Source organism: Dendronephthya gigantea, unplaced genomic scaffold (genome assembly GCF_004324835.1).
Source record: "Dendronephthya gigantea isolate DGI-Jeju-01 unplaced genomic scaffold, DenGig_1.0 000009F, whole genome shotgun sequence".
NCBI lineage: Eukaryota > Metazoa > Cnidaria > Anthozoa > Malacalcyonacea > Nephtheidae > Dendronephthya > Dendronephthya gigantea.
The window spans coordinates 659,536-681,350 of NW_021163019.1; the positions used below are offsets into that span (position 1 = coordinate 659,536).

At 36.5% G+C, this 21,815-nt stretch overlaps 3 protein-coding genes across 4 annotated transcripts in view; 2 read left to right on the forward strand and 1 right to left on the reverse strand.

Moving 5' to 3' along the window:
• The first annotated feature begins 4,102 nt into the window (after positions 1 to 4,102).
• On the forward strand, positions 4,103 to 5,874 carry LOC114517621 (contactin-associated protein-like 2). The gene is made up of 3 exons (XM_028537408.1): positions 4,103 to 4,435; positions 4,811 to 4,868; positions 5,225 to 5,874. The coding sequence occupies exons 1-3, from the start codon at positions 4,103 to 4,105 to the stop codon at positions 5,872 to 5,874; spliced, it is 1,041 nt and encodes a 346-aa protein (XP_028393209.1).
• A 791-nt stretch (positions 5,875 to 6,665) lies between these two features.
• Positions 6,666 to 21,815, forward strand: part of LOC114517509 (probable helicase senataxin) — a 36,629-nt gene continuing 21,479 nt past the window's right edge. For both annotated transcript variants that reach the window (XM_028537267.1, XM_028537268.1), the window contains exons 1-7: positions 6,666 to 6,736; positions 7,850 to 7,941; positions 8,564 to 8,754; positions 9,428 to 9,511; positions 9,993 to 10,199; positions 10,709 to 11,036; positions 12,147 to 12,396. In XM_028537267.1, coding sequence (XP_028393068.1) covers positions 8,566 to 8,754; positions 9,428 to 9,511; positions 9,993 to 10,199; positions 10,709 to 11,036; positions 12,147 to 12,396 — 1,058 coding nt within the window. In that variant the 5' untranslated portion in view covers positions 6,666 to 6,736; positions 7,850 to 7,941; positions 8,564 to 8,565. The remainder of the gene's footprint in view (positions 6,737 to 7,849; positions 7,942 to 8,563; positions 8,755 to 9,427; positions 9,512 to 9,992; positions 10,200 to 10,708; positions 11,037 to 12,146; positions 12,397 to 21,815) is intronic.
• LOC114517511 lies at positions 12,269 to 15,910 on the reverse strand. The gene is made up of 2 exons (XM_028537269.1): positions 15,759 to 15,910; positions 12,269 to 14,770 (listed from the first exon to the last, which is right to left on the reverse strand). The coding sequence occupies exon 2, from the start codon at positions 14,643 to 14,645 to the stop codon at positions 13,617 to 13,619; it is 1,029 nt and encodes a 342-aa protein (XP_028393070.1). The 5' UTR covers positions 14,646 to 14,770; positions 15,759 to 15,910; the 3' UTR covers positions 12,269 to 13,616.

Below are 21,815 nucleotides of genomic sequence, written 5' to 3' on the forward strand. Positions count from 1 at the left end.
TATTTTATGGTCAAACGAAAGCGCATTTGTTTTGTTTTGTTTTTCTAGAGATTTACTCACAAACCTTTGACTCTTATTTTAAAATATATGGAGCAAATGATTATCACGATAAATTGAAGTGAATTTTAGTAAATTAATGAAACAAAAGAGGTTTTGATTGTTTATGTTTTTGTCGCCATTGCTGTATGACTACACAATAATAATACGACCAAACGCCGCGTTTTGTAAAAAAAATAAAATAAATACGTTATTTACCGTTTTGGTCGGGTCGGATAGAAAAATATTTCCGCTCGGCCTGCGGTCTCGGGTCGTCTTTGATACCTCGAGAAAATATTTTTCTATCCGGACCTCGCAGCCGGTGAATAATTTTTAAATTACTCACATAATTTTCAAGTCTCGCAGAATTAACTTAAATTTTCCTAAATATCCGACCAAATGTTTGAATCTATCAAGAAATTGTCATGCAATAAAGTATTTGTTATGACAGCAGCATGGAAACGTAATTTGAAAATCATTAACCAAAGCTAACCTTTTCATAAACAGCTACTCCTACACAATATGCATTAGTGGGATGTTATGAAAAATAGGGTCTACCAATGCGTGTTATCCTCATAACCGCTCGTTGCTGAAAAGATCTTCGTAGACGCGATTTTGTTTGTAAGAAAACCTTGCCGATTCTATTTGCTTCTTTGTTAAACTAAATCGCTCCAGAACATTGCGAAATCAAAACACAAATTGATCTTGATGATCAACTACCGTCACGCATTGCGCGCTTGAAAACTAAAAGGGGGAAAGGTCTATTGTTCAACAGACTATTCAAAACCATCGCCCTCATCTTAAGAAAATTTCCAGAAATATTTAAGTATATTCATTCCAAAGGTTCTTTGCCCCTGATCTTCTAAAGCATCCTACCCTGAGGTAAACACATGCCTAATTAAAAGCAGGGGTACAAACTTCAAAATACCACAGTCAAAACTCTTCACATAAACATATGTAGAACCGGATAACAGACTCTTTTTTTTGCAGGTGAGTTTGGAACTTCTTGCACAACTTTACGATTAAATAAAGGTTTGACTGAGAGCGGAATTTATTCGGTAAAGCCCCAAGGTCTCAGCTTTCCGGTCCGAGTATTTTGTAATATGACATCTGGTACTGGTGTGACAGAGATTGGACATGACAGCGAATCCAGAACACAAGTAGATGGATATCCTGGTGCAGGCTCTTACAAACGAACGATCAAATATAATATATCTAATGAGCAGCTTGTCGCTATTATAAGTCAGTCGAAGAATTGTGAGCAGTTCATCCAATATGAATGTCATGGTAGTAAGTTATTTAATGATTCAAATGCTTGGTGGGTATCACGTCAAGGTTCAAAGATGAATTACTGGGGTGGAGCGGCAGTCGACAGCGGAAAATGTGCCTGTGGAATGGACAACAGCTGTGCAGGTGGAGGAAAATGTAATTGTGACAAAGATGATTTTGTATGGCGCGAGGACAGTGGATATCTCACAGACAAGAACACGCTGCCTGTTACTGAACTGAGATTTGGTGATACTATGGTGGCCTTGGAGAAAGAAACACATCAGAATGGTTTTCATACACTTGGGAAATTGCGTTGTTGGGGTTAAGAGAAAAAACTTTGTTATGTAACACTTGTTGATGTCAATTTGATATATATCTTAATGTAACAACTTCTACTTTGTATACATGATTCTTGTCTATGATATTAGATGGGACATGATCGGGCATCTTCAAAACATTTAATCTTCGAGCTTGAATATTTCAGACTCAGCAAACTTGAAAATTGTTTAGATTAGATCGTGTGTTCGTGGTAGGGGAGAACAAATTGTACGGAATGCATGCATATATGTATGACTCATATGAGTCATATTTTACAGCTACCTGTAGGAAATTGTTTACAAAATTGACGTAATTATATAAACTCTTGGTGTTGTCATTGTTGTATAATTAACAGAGTGAGTGGTATAAATGTTTTATACTATAGACAAATGCCATTTGTTGAGCGACAAAAGTTCTTCAGAATTTTTGTCAATTTCTTCTTTATTTACCTCAGCAAACCGGTCAGCCATTTTGCTTTTTCTTTGGTTTTGCTACCAACCGTCAAGGATGTCTACTTAGCCGTCTTCTTTTCCGAATAGCATTAGACTGTGTCACTATAGACAAGCATACAGTGACAATAAGGCCGGAATACAGTTCATCATGTGTAAGAAGTTAGAAGATCTATGGAGTTGGCTGATGACCTAGTATTAGTCAGTCGAAGGCCGCCCATACCCACCAGAAATTTTTGAGCCCCTCCAGACCGAAGCTGCTAACGCATCCAAGAACAAAGAGATGAGGATAAAGTTAAACTCCCCTAGTAACACAGGAGACATCATGTGTGAAGGCCAAGCATTAGAACGAGTTGAGACCTTTAGTCACCACTACTGGAGGTTCAAACGAGGATGTAAAGGCTAGGTGTAGAAAAGCACAATCTAGTATGTTCTACATGCTTAGGTCTGTCTGGATATCGCGAAATATTTCCTTTTGGACAAAATTGAGAATCTTCAACTCTAACGTGAAATCTGTTATTTTGTACGGCTCCAAGACGTGGCGGCTGACTTTCAAACATCATCAAGAAGCCGCAGTCATTTATCAATCGTAGACTCCGCTACATCCTAACTATCTTCTGGCCAGAGAAGATAGATAAAGATAATAAAGATCTGTGGCAGCGAACAGAACAAGAAAGGGTAGAAGTCGTCATCAGACGAAGGAAGTGGAAAGAAAACCCGCGAGTAACACTACGCAGCAAGCCTTGGAGTGGAGTCCTGAAGGTAAAAGGGGTTAGGCTCAAAAAGTCATGGAAAAGGACTATTACCGAAAAACACCAGAAGATGGGATGTCGTGGGACCAAATTAAACGGTTATTGGGAGTGAAGCCCTGTCTCTTATTAGAAGTCTATATAGCCCTGTCTCTTATTAAAAGTCTATATAGCCCTGTCTCTTATTAAAAGTCTATATAGCCCTGTCTCTTAAAAAAAGTCCATATACCCTGGCAATGGTAACGAAGTGTTCGTGAATGCTATAACTGGTTGCGATAATAATTTATTTGGTATCTAAATATGAAAAATTGTGGTGAAAAAGGACCTTAAATCACCATTCAAAACTCGATCTAAAAATTCGCCACGTTTAATTAAAAAGATCACATTGGACATTAGTCACAATAGTGCATGAACTTCCTTTAAAGCAATATGTCGCTTTTTCAATTTGCACTTTTCGACATAATTATGTTGTTTATGAATAACCCTGTTGATTTTGACCGCAGTATTTAGTAGCTAGCACGCAGAATTATGTCATATCTTCATTCTCATTTCCCGCTGAAAAAAACATTTGCATATCGAGCAAAAACCAAGGATTTCAGTGCGTTTTAGAGAATAACTAAAAAAAATATTTGCCAGTTTTTAATTTTAATTTTCATAGCTACTAAAGAGTCGCTAAAGTTATTAAAAGCGGTTCAACTGAAGAATTGCTATTTGACAGTTTTTAATCATGTGAAACTTTTGATGAATGTACATCAATTATCTAAAAATATTGTTTGTCAGTTTTCAATTTTAAAATCGTAAGAAATATCAGTTTTTCATAAATATTAAATATTCATTAAAAATGAAAGTAAAATCATAAAAAGTGATGTTGTATGTCAGCTTTTAATTCCTTTTTAATAGACTTCAATTAAGGTCTACTGACATATTTTGATTGTATGCATTTGGTAAATTTAATATGTAGTGTACAGGTCGACGTGCAATATTGCAAAAATATGATAGCGCGTTAGCATTGCATATATGGATTAAGTTCGGTATTGACCTTTTATTGTGAAGGAAAAGTTGAGTAATTTTAAAAGGATTGGCTCCATAGATATACGTGTTGTTTTTAATGTTTACACATTAACAGGACGTCTTACATCAAAGTATTTGCAAATGCGCGTGTGAAATATTGCGTCGGAAAAATAATATTTCATTTTGCTATTAATAGTTAATGAATTTTTTTAATTAAAAGCTATACATACGCGTCAAAAATGTATACATAATCAGTGCTGTTCCTCTAGAATGTCTGTCTTGTTAAGCATCAATTGTGCGTTAATTCTAGTTCTTATTACGAGAATACTCCATCTGGGCAAATGCCAAACTGTCCAAGTTTTCTTTCGTATAAACGATGGTAAATATTTAGCGAATCACGTCATCGAAACCAAACACGCTGAAACCGAGTTAGAATGTAGTATACTTTGCGTTGACCATGGATCTTGTGTGTCGGTTAACTACAAAACTTCTGGAATCGGGAAAGGTCGATGTGAGCTCAACAACAAGGCCATTCAAGACACATCTGATGTTGTTAAACGTTCGATTGACCAAAATTTCAAGCACATTTTTATAATCAAAAAGGTGAGTAACTAATTAGGTATAATGCGCATTTTTACAAGTTGGTACGGGTTGCTTTTAAACAAGTCATGATAACTCAAAAATCTACCGGCGAAATTCAATCATTTATAGGTATCGTCAAAATTAGTTTTCAGCTACCTGAATTCAGCAAAGTCAGGCCTTGTGTAGAGGTTGCTTGTGAAAGGACAATGGACATGCAGCTGTGTTACCTTATATAGTTACCTTAGTTTAGTGGACTATAGCAATATTGGCCAAACTAGTTGTCAAGGATATCCTGTATTTCATGTTGTTTTGTTTGAAAACTCCGAAAGCATGCAATTTTACATCTACCAAGCATATATACTTGATGCTTCGCAATAAAAGCTTCTTCACTTTTAGATACCTCCGAGTCGAGTTTCAACAAGCAATCCAGAGATATCACAAAATTTCTCCACAGGTAATACCTAATTTAGCTACGTTTAAAAATCTTTCGGAAATAACAACAGATAAATTGCAAGAAACGACCGGAACGTCATCCAAACCGATGCGAAAAAGTCTACAATAAATATGTATTTTCTTGATCTGTACCCCAAACTACTAAAATATTCTGTCACATCAGCCGCCATGATGCGTTTATATAATCACGACTAAAAAGAAAGACGACTATTTACCGTACTATATTTACCGGATGGGTATCGTCTATGCAAAAACGATGATTGAAACGTAAAGCTTCTATTACCTATAATCTAGACGCAAATATGGGTTTTCAAAGTATTACAGAATAATGACTTAGACGGACGGTTATTTTTACAGGAGTGTTGAACGATACCAACCAATCGCCTTCAATTTATGTTGAAACTTCTTGTACGAATTTACGAACAAAAAATCCAGCAACTGTGAGTGGGATATATTCTATAAAACCACAAGGCTTTAACTTATTGGTTCGAGTATTTTGTAACATGACTTCAAAGAATGGTGTTGGCGTGACAGAGATTGGACATGACAGTGAATCGAGGACACTTGTGGACGGATATAATCGCCCGGGTTCTTATAAGAGAAAGATTAAATATGTCATTTCCACGGAGCAGATAGTCGTCATAATGAATCAGTCAAAGTATTGTGAGCAGTTTATAAAATACGAATGTCATGGTAGTAGGTTGCTGAAAAACTCGAATGGTTGGTGGGTATCACGTCAAGGTTCAAAGATGAATTACTGGGGCGGAGCGGCAGTCGACAGTGGAAACTGTTCATGTGGAATGACCAACAGCTGTGCAGGTGGACGTAAATTCAAATGTAATTGTGACAAAAATGACGAAACATGGCGTGAAGACAGTGGATACCTGACAGACAAGAACACGCTGCCTGTTACTGAACTTAGATTTGGAGATACTGGTGACGATCCGGATTCTAAAGGAACTGAGCTTGGTTATCATACCCTTGTTAAATTACGTTGTTGGGGTTAAGAGAAGGACAATCATTCTAGAATTTAGTTCTTCGATTTTCAGCTTTCCCGTAAAAAGGGCATTTCCCTTACAGCATTGTATTAAAAAGGCGGTGAAGCATTTTTTGGTCCAGAGTCTATTTTTAGCAAATCGTTAGTGCCATTAGCAATATTGTCCAAACTCCAAACCAGAAATGGATAATTTTAAGATGTTTCAAATTATAGGGTGTTTAACGGATCTCCGCCAGATGATTTTGGATGAAGGCGAATCGGGGGTCTGTGTTTTCCCCTTTCCGTTGTTGATGTCATTATTAAGCCTGTTTTCCACTACACGGCTAAAAACTCTTAGCCTGCGGTTTATCAGCATGGAACAATCACTATTGTTCACACTGTCAACAACGTAATAACATTGAACAATATAGTTGAAAATGAATCGGGTGTAACAATATTGTTCGATGTTGATAACAACTCTGAAAAATGTGGGCAGCACAACATTGCTCCATCCTGATCATATCAATATTGCATCAACCTGATCGTTTTTAGGCGTGTAAGTGAAATTTTGCACACAGTGTTGAGTTTTCATTGATTTTCTCACATTAATTATTAGATTTTCTCGCATCAATTCTGCATGAAAGCGCGCAGACAATGAAAAACTCCCATCTGAAAAACCCCGCTCCGCGTGGAAAGTTCCGCCTAGTGGAAAACAACCATTGAGATGAATAAACCTATTATTCATCTCAATGAAAACAACCTTTTAAGTCCACGTGTTGAAGTCCTGTTGCTTTATTTTGCGTACATGAAGTAATGATCAAAATGAAAGCAAGTTAACTGCACAAGCAATTTAACGAATATTTTGCTCCAAAAATGGCTTGATGAATTTGTAGGTGAGTTAATTGTGATACAGCTATATTGAATACACTTTGGTCTACTTCAAACTCTGATATTACGACAAAATATAAACATTGTTATACTATAAATAACATTTACTACGACAGGTGATTTAATATTTATGAGCACGTGGCGCCAAATTTGATATAATCTTTAAAATACCCGTTTGTTTGTTGCAATTGATAACTATGTAAAAGTATTATTTCATCATATTTAAATGTCAGGAGGGTTCTTTATTTGATTAAAATAGTTGAAATAAATATTGATCAAAAATTTACATCAGTGAAGTAGGTTGCTCTGACATATTGGAGGCATAATGCTAATAGTTGATCATCCCAAACGGCCAAGCCAAGGCATCACCTAATCGTCTATTATGAGGAAGTTTAACTGAATTTTATCACCTCCTTTGACAAAGATATTTATATAATTCAGAGCATTTTAGAAACACCTTTAAGTTGATAAATTAAAATAACCTATTGTATATTATTGTATTATTACTCCCCCTCCCCATTTTACTGTTTGTATTGCCCCCTTCTAGACTTCTCTTCTGTGATTAATTAAACCAGTCAATTGCACCTCTCAAAATACTCACTTAAATGCAATAATACAAGTAGACTTTAATTTTTTATATAATTGCACATTGGTCATGCAATGTTTGAGGTTTTGTTATGACACGACAAATTTGTGTCTACCCTTACCCTTCAATACCTCATTTTAGCATAAGTATTTTTTCTTTGTCAAAAACCCCGTACAACTTGGAATGTAACATATTTTGTGCCTGATTCATTATAATTGGCTATAGTCATGTTAAATCAAAATACTGAAGCCCATGGTTAATACTATCAGACTTATAAAAATGTTTCCAATACAGGTAGATGTCCTTTTGTGTTAAGTTGTTAACCTACTAATATACAGTACTATTCCTATGAGCATTTACATTTATGTTTACATATGCAAATATTCAGGGAGAAACACACAGAAAATAAGCCTATATTTTCAAGTAGCATTGTAATAATAGTAATAATGAGGGTGTGCCGTACAAAATATACCTGCAGATTTACCAGTGATTTTAAACAATTATTTATAATGTCATTCAATTTTTCCTATAGTTTCTCAATCAAGATCAGCTGAAGATTTGTATGATGTGTGCAGTACATAGCTAACTATATGAGACCTCGCCTGGATAGACTGTAAATTTCAGGTTGAGTTTCTAATCTCATTTATGAGAAACATGTCTGAACTATTTTGACAACTCCTTTGTACTGCCAACTTTGAACTACCTTGTACTGTACTACCAAAATGACATCTAATATTAAGGCAGTTTGTGTTCAAAGAATGCTTAAAATAAGCGAAGCAAGTCCTTTATGCTTAGTCAATTGCATTTTTCAGACGTTTCCGGGGTAATACGAACATCCACAAAATTTGCAGTTTCTCTGTTCATGACAACATTTTGCTTTTGAAATGAAGCATTGAAGCTTCACCTTTCCTACATCATTCTATTCTGTTTGTATTCTGTTCTTGGAAAGGATTTATCTACTAGAACAGGGGTGTAGGAAGCATCCAGAGACTGGGGGGGGAGCACCAGCTTCCAGGAGCACTTTTGGTTAATAAAAAGGGCAGCTAAAGATATGTGTATGGGGACGGTTTGATTTCGAAAGCTGCAAGGACACAACTAATGTGGTTTATATGCTCTACAAAAGGCCACTTTTGGTTTCTTGAAAAATTTTGGATGGGCACGTGCGCCCTGTGCCCCCCCCCCTGTACTAGAAAATGATTGGTAAACCTTTGCTACAACCGTATCACGCATCAACGTCTACTTTTAGAAATGGAGTGTTTCTGGTGTATGTCCGGATATAAAGCAAACGCCAAAGTCCTGGTAGAATTTTGTTCCCCAGAAATGGACGATGACCTCACACGCAAAATGCAGTTAAACCTCACCGGTTGTTTGGATTGTGTAATGGCTTACCATTATGCAAGGCAGTACTTTTTAAAAAGAAACGCATCATCACGAAAGGCAAGTAAAACTATTGACATCACAAGGACTCTTCATCTCTAATTGTAGCTAGAGGTGGGCTTGTTAACCACGAGTTTGATTTTGGCATTTAATTGCCCGACTTATTTCGTTCTAGTCCTTATTAATTATATATCTTTTGTAGTCAAAAGATACAACTTGTTGAGCTTCAATATGACTGTTAAATCTATGCAGCAATAATACTTGGTATATAGTACAATTTATACAAAGTTATAAAATTAATAATAATTTAACTTCCGCAATAAAACCTTTCTAATAAAGAGGTCAAACGCGGAAAGTCAGATGTTAAACTAAATTTGATTGGCTCCACAAAACTATCGAGCCAATCAAACTTCGTGTAACATTGGACTTACCGCGTTTGACGTCATTATGAAAAAGTCTATTCATATAATGCAATTACAACTCGCGAATGGTGCAATTAATCCTCAAACCGCACTCCTTCCAGCCAATTAAATTGCAGTGTTTGCCATTGAATTCGGAAGATGTATAATTAATGAAATAACTGTACTGCTCTCAACCAATCAGCATCCGATAATTGTATCATGCTAATGATAAGCATTTGTAAAGGTACTGTATAACAGTTTTAGTATGGTATTAATTGTTTCTTTTTTGTTTTAATTGCATTTTACTCTGAATATCTGTTGCAATTGTGTAGGAACTGTTCACGTGGGAGACCAGAAGACTGTGCGTGCACATAAAAAAGTCTCTTCATTCAGATACGAGCAATTCTGAAGAAAAGGTAAATATTCCACAGATACATAGTTGACCCAAGGTTTGACCAAAATTGCATATTTCCAACAGGGACCATATCTAGAGCTAGATCCTTAGCATTAGTGATTGCCAAAAGGAACTGTGCTTCAAATATTGTTTATTGCTGTGATCGAGATGTGAAAAGTTTTACAGCATTCTATACCAAGAAAATATTTCTTAAATCAAGAAAAATAATTTCTTAATCAAGAAAAATAATTTCTTAATCAAGAAAAATAATTTCTCAAAATAAAAAAAAAATTTCTAAACACGAAAATATTTTTTTTTAAATAAGAAAAGTCATTTTCTTGAGAAATTCATAAGAGAGTGCAAAGTAATCAAATCATTTTGGCGGTATACAATTAAGAAATGGAAAACATTTTCCGAGTTTCTATACAGTTACAGAAACACGCGTGGGAGCTTTGAGGCCATATTAGAATTTTCAGAGTTATTAGAAAATGATACTTATTTAGGTAAAAATGTCGTTTGGAGATGAACTTTCCGAGATGCTGTCAATATCCTTGCACGAAATCCTGATCTTTCCGTATTTACTGTGGAGCAAAGAGCTAGCAAGCCTTGCCACTGAAGCTTTGTTGCGTCTAGAGGCACTAGGCTCGCCGTTACCGTTTTATAGCAAATTACCTGGGCTGTATATACTCGTCATCCATCCAAATTCTGAGGTACGTTGTTTTTGTACCTTCTGCATCTATCTAATGTATTGGGGGGGGGGTCTACTACTAGTCTACTAGACATTAGTACAAAATTTAGCAGCATTGGAGATGAATAGAATAATGAGCCCATTGGGCATTTCGTCTTGTTTTAAAACTAATACTAAAAAAGATTGGAAACTCTTTTTTCTTCACGTTATAAAGAGTATATTAGCTTTATAGTGCGAGTATATAGTTTTATCTGGGTACAAGCCCCAGCTGTAAGGATATTGGAATGTAAGTGAAAAATGAAGTGGTAATTAAGGTGCCACTTAGATTGTTAGTGCTATGAACAAGGCTCTTACACCTTAAAGACAAATTTGAAACGGATATTATTTATTATTGAAATTTGAACTGATTTTAGTTGACGGACATAAAATGCTGCAGCCCTCCTTCACCTCCTCTGGCTTAGGTTAGAGGTGCACCCTCTCTCTTCACCCACATCCCATAGAACTCTATTAACCAAGGGCACATTCGTTTAGGTACGAAAATTAGCTCAATCAACCGTGAATTTTCTCGGTTCAATATCATGCGATGACTTTGATGACCTTAGTGACGTTATGAAATGGATCATAAACGTCTCGGAATTTGGCCTTTTGGGCTCAGAGGATTGGGAAATTGCCAACGATGGAATTCTGCCGTCTCATCTTTTTCAAAAAACTAAGAAGGAGTATTGGGCGAGTGTGTGTACACTTTTAGAAAAGTTCGAAGCAAGAACAATACGATATCAGCTGCTTAGTCGTGATCATCATGACCAGTTCATTAACATCATTCTTAACGCGATGGATCAGGAAAACTGCCCTAATTCTGGTACGTTTCACGAATTATTCTGAAATTCCTTTGAATGTTATATATACATATACACTTTAATTTCAATTATTATCTTAAAAACTTCGAGTATAGAACCACATGCCAGTAGTGATTTCAGTTAATCACATTTATGCGTAAGCGTAGAAATTCGTCGATATTTGAAGGCCTGACGTCTATGTATTGATTTTCTCGATAAATTACGTTTGTGATGCCAGTTTTCACTGTAATTTTTAAAAGTCCTCAAAGTTTCAATTGTGCTATTTCAAATAGTAACAATTAGCTAATACAGTTACAACATACTATTCGAGAACAATGATTATTTATAATAGTTCGCACTAACTGGACATAAAGGAATCACGCTTTGAACTATTTTTTTACATTTTTCAGACTAGGCCAATCAGAATGTCTAAATTTTTAATACTTCATGTAAAATGGTAAATAATGTACCTGTTTACTGGAAGTAGCGTTGCTAAAAAATAAATAAAAAATTGGGTTACTAAAGATGTAGACAAATTGCTGATTGGTTCGAAATGAAATTCCTCCCTGTTTACTTGCCCTGTTTACTAGATTTGTACTAACCATTCTTCATTTCCTGTTTCCATTCATTATTTCTTAGATAAAATTAGTAAAAACAAAATGCATGCATGATTCAGAAAACTGGACTGCGTCGGTTGTTCAATTCGGTTAGCCTAAGCCTGAGTTAATCTACAAATTAAACGTTCCAACAATTTATTCAGGAAAATAAGTAGATTGTATCAGGATATATCTTACCCCAATATATATTTTATTTTATTTTCGAAGTTTTAGAAACAGTTCTAAGCATGCGTAAAATAAAATGAAAAAAAGACTTGAAAACAGGTTTACCTTAGACAACCTAATGAACTCTAATAAATAACTGGAACGATACCTCCCTATTGAAGTATCGTTGTGTCTGGTAAAGTCCCGCGATTTTGGCTTCACAAAAACAATGAGGATATATCGTTCCGGTTATTTATTAGACTATATCCAGAACTCTCATGCACGACGCAACGTTATGCAGATCGACAGGGACTAGCCAGGAAAGTTTTTCTTTCAGAGACTAAAAGAAATATTTTCGAAACTGTATTTCAGGACGAGATAGTGAATTTTGGCCTCTGCTGAACTGCCTCTTAATATTACTCAAACGTCTCGAATCTGGCATCTGGCAGCACGTAAATCTGACGCATACTGATCTCTTCCTGCTGGTTGTATTACACCCGGCATATCGTAATGAACTGCAGCAGTTACCAGGCTATAAAATGAAAGACTTGGAGGCAAGTGATGAACATACAGCATTATCCGGCGGCCCAGCCCACGACAACAACGATCACCAATCTCAAAGGTTTGAATTTTTTTAATTATGTTTCATTCCTACAAATTGTGTGCAAATGCCCCGCAAATCACACAGTATGTCCTATACTGAAAATTATCTCTATTGTTTTTTGTTTTTTTTAGTTAGCACTATTTAAAAAGCCTTTTTACCGGGGGGAACACTCCGCGCGACTTACAGTCCTAGTGCCAGTGCATTTGTATTGTTTTTTTTCGCGGTTGCCTCTCGCGCGGGCAAAAACTAAAAAAACTGGCACTGCTAATTAATTCGGCTTCAAAAATTGCTGCCAAATAAGTGTAAGTTATCGTTCCAGTGTAAATATAGAGTTCACTGTATCGCGATACGACCGCAATATTGAAATGGTCATTACAGTATGTCACATCATTTATAGGTCATTACAGCATGTCACATCATTTATACGTGAGGATCGGCAATCTTTTGACGAAATTTCTTGCCCGCGAAGTTAATTTTTTTGTTAAATATATCAATTTTTCCTGCACCTTCTCGTTTGCATGCAGAGAATTATGCCTTTGTTCAGAAAAATGGAACAGAATGCGGAGACCAAAACTCGTCAAAAGTAAGCATTTCTCAATTAACGGATGTGACATAACAAACGCTTTAAAGTATGTTTCTTTAACCGATTTAAATTCGCAATAAATCTTTTTGAGGCGATTGACTGAGCTATTAATCACTTGATAAAAAATCATTGATCACATTTGATTATTTTGCCTATGCGTGGCAAAATTCTTATGTACATAATAAAATCAGATGTGGATAACAAGGGGTGAATTTCGTTTTAGACCAATCGGCAAGTTCGTTTACATTTACAGTAACCCAACCAGAATACATGAATTTTACGATTTTTTCCAGTAAAAAGGTACATTTACCAATTTACATGAAGTATTAAAAACTTAGGCATTCTGATTGGCTTAGCTTGAAAAATGTAAACAAATATGGCAATTAGTTTAAAACGAAATTCCTCCTGGTTGATGTGGATATTTTTAGTGCCCAAAAAGTACGTGCTTTTCTTGCGTGATTGAATAGTTCGTGTGTAAGAAATCACTTTAACTAAGTCTTCTATAAAATTCTATCGATATGTCCTACTTACAAAATATACAGTAAGGTGCTATAATTGGTGATCCCGACGAGAAAACGTGTACCGTTTAGACAAACCCCATAATCCCTTTTAACAGCAATTTAATGGCATATGTCATCGTTCGTCTTCCTTGATTTCAGGCATTTTTAAAACATAAGGAATATAAATCCATGATTGTCTGTATAACTTTACTATCGACTCTATCGATACTGTTCTGGAGTATTGCCTGACAGCGATCAAAATATGTGTTCAGTGCCTCGTCGGTGTTTCCCATTACGTAATGTAGCTGCATGATATTTCCACAAATCATCACGTGTAGGTTAATATCTTCATGCAAACATAACGTTTGGAGCGCAGTCTCGCACAACGATAACGCCTCCTCATACTGACCCTTTTCTTGGGCCTTTTCGGCCAATCGTTGAGCTTCCACTGCTTGTTCAGCCCTTTTTCTTGAGAACTCGTCCACAAATGGAGTCCTAGGTGTTTCATGCAAGAAAGGTCCAGCCCTTCTTCCCCAGGACTGGTCCACGAATGGATTCCTTCTTCTAGATCTTCCATACAAGAAAGGAACAGAGCTATCATCGGCTAATCCAGTGTTCAGCGAGAAGTAGTCTTCGCTCTCTTCAAAAGACATTTCAGAATGGGGTTCTTTCTTGTTTCCACATTTCCCCCCATTTTTGGCCATTGCAGTACTTCCAGATATTCCATACAGGCTAGAATCACCACTAAATTCAGTTAACTGATCATCAGTATCATCAGGTCCAGTGCTTTGTGATTCTCCCTCTTGAGTTCCTGTCAGAACCACTGGTTCAGCGGACGCTTCGCCTTCGATTTCGCTGTTATCTTCACTCTCTTCCAAAGACATTTCAGAAGATGTTTCTTCATTTTCCTCGTTTTTACATTTCTGAGTTTTTTCAGCCGATGCATTACTTTCAGGTGCTTCCGGCAAACCAGGATCACATCCAAATTCAGTCAATTTAAACGTCTCTACTTGGCTATCATCGTTTGTTTCTTGTCCATCCTTTTGCAATTGCCGCTCTTGTGCCAACGCCAGAATCTCCGCATTTTCTTTAGAAGAGGATGCTTCATCATCGGTATGCGTTTCCGATAGTGGTTTAACAGTTTCCTTCGCAACAGATTCGGCTTCGCCGCTTGGATCATCCATGTGATTTGTTCGTTTCTCGTGAAGGATTTAGATATCTGATGTTTTTTCGAGTCACTGGCTGTTTTCCCCTTCGTGTTGTTGTCACGTTTATTTCTAAATGATAGCAAGCGATATGTTCCTATAACCTGTTGAAAAATAAGCATTTTTGAAAACTTTAGGCACGGCTAAAATCAGGCGTTTCTAAAGTATAATTCCAAAATAACCAGGGAGCGGCGTGGCAGCGTCTTCAAACAACTTCGCTTCAAATAAAAAATATTCTAAATATTCATACGTTTGACATACGAGACAAGCTACGTGTTCGTTTATTTTATTAGTCTGTCCTCTCTTTTGCTCAGAAAGCTCATAACTGTTGAATTTTTTGCGAATTCTTGCAACATGAAATGATGCAAATTACTTAGCAACAACATTACATTTCGACAACTATGCCGGCGATACAATTTATACATGTTATTTTTTGTGAAAATTAATGCTATTGTTGATGAGCAGGTCTTGCTCGCTTTTTTGTATTTGCCAAACTCTCTATAAGATTGTTGACAATTCACTCAAGAAAATGTCCTTTTAGAGCTATCTCGTATCAGCGAAGTAAATTTAATTTTGACTCCGTGACTATGGCTGCAAGTTATGCTGCAAAAGAATGTGAATGTCAAGAGCTAGTTCCGTGTTGTGGGATGGAATATTTTGCCCTTCGGTTACAATGACTCACTATTAAATTGAATAGGTTTTAATGAATGCATAAAGCCGTTGCGACAAGGGTTAGGGTAAAACGCGGATACGGACGGACGGACGGATAACTTGCTTTTCAATAAAACAAATTTTAAACTTCATATCTGCGTTTTACCCAATCGGGTAAAACGCGGATATGGTATAAAATATGATTTTCGGGCGTTTAAAAGGCATATCCGCGTTTTACCCAATCGTCCGTCCGTCCGTCCGCCAATCCGTTGCTATCCGTCCGTCCGTATCCGCGTTTTACCCTAACCTGTTGCGACAAGCCATACTGTTATTCCGTTGTGCTGCTGGCTAATCGCAATTTAATTGTAATTGTCGTGGACGCCGCGGCATTTTCACGGATGGGAAATAGGCCAGATGTAAATTTGTCTTTTATATACTTACCGTATTCAAATCGGTAATTGTTGGCCGCATACACATAAAAATATTCTATCACATCAGCCACCTTTATATGTTCGCGGCACTCACTACTAAGTGGAAACTCTGCCGCTTTCCTAGAGTCAAATAGTAACAAAATATACTTTCTACGACGCTAGCATACTACGAATTCGATGAATTCATAAGCACTTCCGTTTGTAGTCATATGACATTTTAAACAACATGTATGTAATGACATGTATGTACATGAAAGAATTAAAGAAAATTGAAATGGAATACGATATATAGGCTGAATAAAGGCGCATGTAGTTAGTAGGTGCTCTTGCCATAAACCTGTCACTCATGCAGTACTTCAGACGAGCTAAACTTCATGAATCAGCCATGTAAATCGGTAATTTCAATAACCGTGTTAACTCTACGACTACGTGTCTAGAACTAGACGTGCCGCTTTTGACTTGATTTTTGTAGTTTAAACTGTAAGGCTTTACTAGAAAATCTGAGCATATCAAGAGTGCATGGTTTTCCTGATGTTTTGGGCCAGTCCTCGCCGAAACGCATTCAAAACGCGAGATTTAAATAGAAGCCAGGCTTGCCTCGGCTTTGCATAGTATGAACACGTCGATTAGTAATGCAACAGCAAGTATCTATACACAATAATATTCAACTAATTACCTATTCCTCAAGCAGTAATTGATGATGAAAATCGCCAGAAAATTCGCCAAATCGAAAGCCAATTGAACTGTTTAATAGCACTACTAGCACCACTAAATTATGATAGCCTGCTTTATAGCTTACGGTGCGGCGCTGAACCTTTCACTTTCACTTCAATGACATATTGTTTTGTATTTAATAATTGATAAGCTCTAGAGATTATGTTTCTGAGTTTGTAATCGGATATTGGCATTTATTGCTATCGAAGCGCGATAAACGAAAGTGTCATGTTGCTGCATCCATGTGATGATTCATTTTTATTACATTCGTGGCCAAGTCAAGTCAAGCTTAACGACTAAATTCCTTCAATATTTATCTTGTAAATTGCTGCTAAAACCTGCCCAGACCTGTTTCTCTCAAATGTGTTATAAATGCACGTACTCCTATAAACGTAAAATAGATAGATTTCACATGGATTTCGCATCAATTTACCTGATTAAAAGCTGTCTTGGTTTCAGAGCAGCATCGTTACTTGTAATCGTACATTATCGTATACTTGTATTGGTAAATTTCTTGCAAAACATCCTGTCATGTTGTCAACACGAGCTATACCTAATATGTAAATACCAGGAAATATGTAGTCTTGATGCTTCGTTTGAGGGAATTCCCCTACTGCAGGTAAATTTCGTCATGTTTTTCCCTGGTCCCGGCGCAAAGCGAAATTCGTCGTTTTCTGTTGTAATTCACAAATAAAATACCAACTTTTTGTCTCGGCTAATCAGGACGCTGCAAAACAACCATGACCGTTGAACGTCCAACGTCAATAACATAGAATTTAGATAACTTTTGATTCAGCTATGCTCTGTCAAAATATCCGGGTGTAATAAATCTCCCAGCGGAATTACTACCCTCACATGACGCTCCTCGCTCGCTCGGGGATAATGGTTATACTGGTAGTAATCAAAGATTAGGCAAGTGCGTTCGATTTTTTATTACCAAATGATTTTGTACTATAATGTCTATGGACTTTTTCTTGCATGCTAATATACGGCGAAATATATATAACTATATAACTTTAGTCTAGTGCATAATTATGGCGATTGGCAGTGATAATAAATATAGGAATAAACAGGACAACTACAAGGCTAGTTTGAAGTGTCATTAAGGCGAATAACAAAACATTGAAAAAAAATTACGATTGCAGAAAGACTTGAGAACAAAATGTGAACAACTTATGCTAGAGTTAAAGTTCATAAATAGCAAAACTCAAGTGGTCGCATCCCATAAGAACTTGATAGTGTACAGTAATAGGATTCCAAACTCGAGTATGTCACATAGAAATCGAGGCGAGATGTGAGACATAGTCCATTCAAGATGGCGTCAAAGTCTAAAATCGAATGGCATGCAAAACCACGCGGGCATGCAAAACCACGCGGGACACCGCGCGAGTCAGAATTACAGTATATATGTATTTAGTTTTCCCATTATACCATGGTAGGGGTGCTACTCTAAAATAACCAAAGCATTAACGAAACTGTCAAATGTAATTATTTCTTACCTAAAAATTTACGTGGTGTACCTACAAGCTAATTTACTTATAACACCAGCGAACTCTACTATATACTGGAACGTTAATTCCGACTCAACTTTTGAAGCCAATATTGCGGAAATTGAAGCTCCGTTGCTATGGTGATTGTTGGTGTGATCCAGGCCCCTAGCAGTCACTCGTACGCGGAAATTTACGATTACGATATTCTGTGTAAACAAATTTGCATCATTTTATGTAGTCTTCTTCATATCAACGTGTTTTTGTCAACTAGAGAACGCGGTCTTTTAAAGAATGTAAATTTTGCAAGCAAAAATTAGCAAAGTTTTCCCATTCAATTGTGTGACTTGAAAACAAGTTCGGAAAAAGCCGTCAAAAACATCGGTGAGCTTTTGTTTTATCAAGACTTTTTGGACACTAAAATGAATATTTTCATGCAAAAACTGAAGAAATATTAAAGTAACTGTATTTCGTGACAGCTCCACGCAAAAATCGCGCGTGTTCTATACATAGAAGAACCATGGTAACGGAGCCTAATTGACCATCTCGGCTTCAAAAAGTTTGGGTAATTTAATCTACAGTTATCGTTATAGAGTTTACTGGCCGACACAAACAAGAGAAATAGACTGCCACTGGTCTCAGGTCATTAAACTGCCTTCATTGCTTCAAGACGGCAGCAAATTATCGTTCCAGTTTACATAGCGTTCACTGGGACGACGCAGCTACAGGCGCTGTTACATTATGCAATTTTCCTGGCAACTTGCAATGCAATTATAATTTTGAGGGATGTTAATTAGTAAATAATGTTCGAAATGCTAAGAAAACGTTAGCAGATCGTAAGAAATGTTCGTATTTGTCAGCTTTAGATGGAGTAGAATTCAGGAGTAGAATTGCATTGCAAGTTACAAGGAAAGTTATCTAGTGTAACAGCACAATTTGCAAGCGCAAATGTGCATTATTGGGATGTCGACATGTTAAACGTTCCTCTCTCATTCCAAAGCAGGCGCTGAATCTGCGCACTTTCATCTTCCTCATCGCGTTCAGACAAACACAAGGTATGCAAATCGACGATTGACTGTATTACTTTAGGCTCGATTTCATCCGTGCGCTCTATTTCGTTAACACAGTGGTTGTAATACGTGTTTAGTGCCTCGTCGAACCTTTTCATTAAGATGTAGAGCTGCATGATATTGCCGTAAAACTTCATACGCAGGTTAATGTACTGGGGCGCATCTAGAAGTTGAAGAGCCCGCTGGCATTGGGCTAGCGCCTCGTTATACTTTCCTTCTTTTTGGAGATTTTCAACCACATTCAGTAGCTGTTCAATTTCGCCGCGAGTCTGGCTGTCGGTTCCACTTTCGAAATTACCCATCTGAAGTTTATTTGTTGAAACGAGGAAGAATTTCGGTTTCAAACAATCTTCGTAATCTGTTGCGATATGCTAAAATTTTATTAAGGTTTGCGAGTGAAAAATCTGTCATTTCAAAGTCTCTAATACTGAGTATGCTGGGAATTTATATTATATAATAACTAAATGAAACACGCAATTTGATTGGTTCGTAGGCGTGCAGTATGAGACAATCCTGCACGGAAAGTTTACAATGCCGCTTTGCGCGGGAAATTTGACCGTCGTTTCATTGTAGTTATTTTATAAAGAAAATACTGAATGGTTTTCCGTGCAGGATTGCGTGATACTGAACGCGGTAAATTGCGAGATTTTCGGAAAGCGGAAAGCGAAAGTATTCCTTTAGTATTTCATAATTATTAATAATTCATAATTGTTGAGACACGCTATATAGGGTGTCCCAAAAAAGACCCAAACCATTGAATTCACCCATAACAATTAATGTAATTGTTAGAGTTTGAATGCCTAAGCAGTATAAATATTAAGTGTGTAAGTATTTGACATAAGCATTTTTATGCATGATGACAGTAAAATTCGTTGTTACCCACAAATGATTTTATTAACAAAATTTACACTTTACAAATATGGCTAACATTATGTAAGTTTTCAACTCAAGCACCATACATGACCTTCGACATGTCCCTATTCTCTGGCAATACTTTATTTAGCATTTATCTTGTATTTAGCATTTTATCAGTTGCCATAAGGCTGGATTTCCACTTCCAGAGAAGGTTCGCTAACGAAAAATTTGCATTTTTCACAGTCAAACTGAACAAATTTATCTATTCTGTCAGATTTCAAAAGAAAACATGCAAATATTTCGATAGCGAACTGTTCACCTGCAAGTGGAAATCCACCCTAATCCTCACGGGTAATAATTTGCGAACAAGTTAACAATAGGTGATTTAAATTGGGTTTTTCGGGGACACCCTGTACAAATACTGTAGATCCTTTATGCAAAGTAGTTTGCAAGGAATGCAGAGGCGTTGAAAAATTCTGTGCATGAGTGATTTTTGTTATGACAAGCATATCATTCATGTATGCCGCGAGTACATTTCATATAATATTATTGAGTTGTTATATAACAACCTCCCACGTAAAATAGCAAAGAGACTAGTTTCGTGGTATAAGATTAGATATTTTTCTCTTTGTAATAAATTAAATAGATTGCAGTTTTTTTGAAATATTTTTGTTGTGGTAACGGACATTCTGTGGAATTGCTCTACAGGGTGTCCGCAAAAAAACCGCAACCACTTAAATATGCAAGAATATTAATATCGTTTGGGTTTGCACCATAGTTCAGCTAAAATGACTTTTAGCATTTCAAATGAAGGATCAAGAGCCATTTTCAATTCTCAGAGGTGCTTATCTATTGCGCTTTAGAGATGTATTGATGTTCTGCATATTTAAGTGGTTGCGTTTTTTTTGAGACACCCTGTACACTTGGTGAAAAGTTGTTGCCGAAACAGCGGGTTCTCAATACAACCCAAGTATCAAAACATAGTGTCGTATACGTTCTAACAGTAGCAGAACTAAATTTTATAAATGATACGGTAAAGAACAAAGATGGGTACAGCACATGCAGTAGACTCGTAGGGAGGTGTTAGAAGGAAGTGTAACGTCGTGTTTAATCTTGAACGCTGTGCAGACGAGTTTAACTGTTAAAGCAGTCAGTCATAAAAGTCAGTAGCTCTATAAAAATGCATGCTTATAGATATTAAACAAACTGTGTTCTGGAACAGCAATTGTGGTGATCTAATTTGCCCAATAAAACGGTTTATTGCGCGCTTTACACTAAATTGCAACGATGGAACATGTACAGACTGCATATGGAGTGAGGGAGCTTTCACTTTCAGTTTAAAGGATGTTTTGTATTTTCAGCCCTGGATATTATACTAAAAATTTTCATTGAATATTACCGCCGTACCCAAGTTGAATCCAGTTATCGATATCATTATATTAGATCCTTTGCCGTGAGCTCTATTAACCTTTGATTCTTATGTTGCAAACGCAATGTATAATGTATTCTCGCTGTGACCTCTTTCTCTCAATATATTTCTCCAAATGCCCGCATTTTTACAGAAAATAGAATGAATTTCACCTAAATTTACCTGGTTAAAAGCTTCGTTTGCTTCAAAAAAGGATCATCAAGAACTGTAAAACAACTTGCGTATAGTAAACTTGCTACAGCTAGATTCCGTTAAGATTGATCTAATATATCTGAAATTTCAAATATACAGCGCCATGCTGGGAATTTTAATATATGTTCTATTTTCTACAAGTGTTTATATTAAGAAAAATTATCGCAATAAGAATTACGTGCAATAGCTTTCAACAAAACTTATGACTGCAAACTGCTAATAAACAGCTTTTTTGGTTGAGCCACAAGTAAAATGCCGAGAAACGGGAAAAAAATTATTGTTGGTCAATTTTGGATTTATTATTCTATAAAAAAATTATT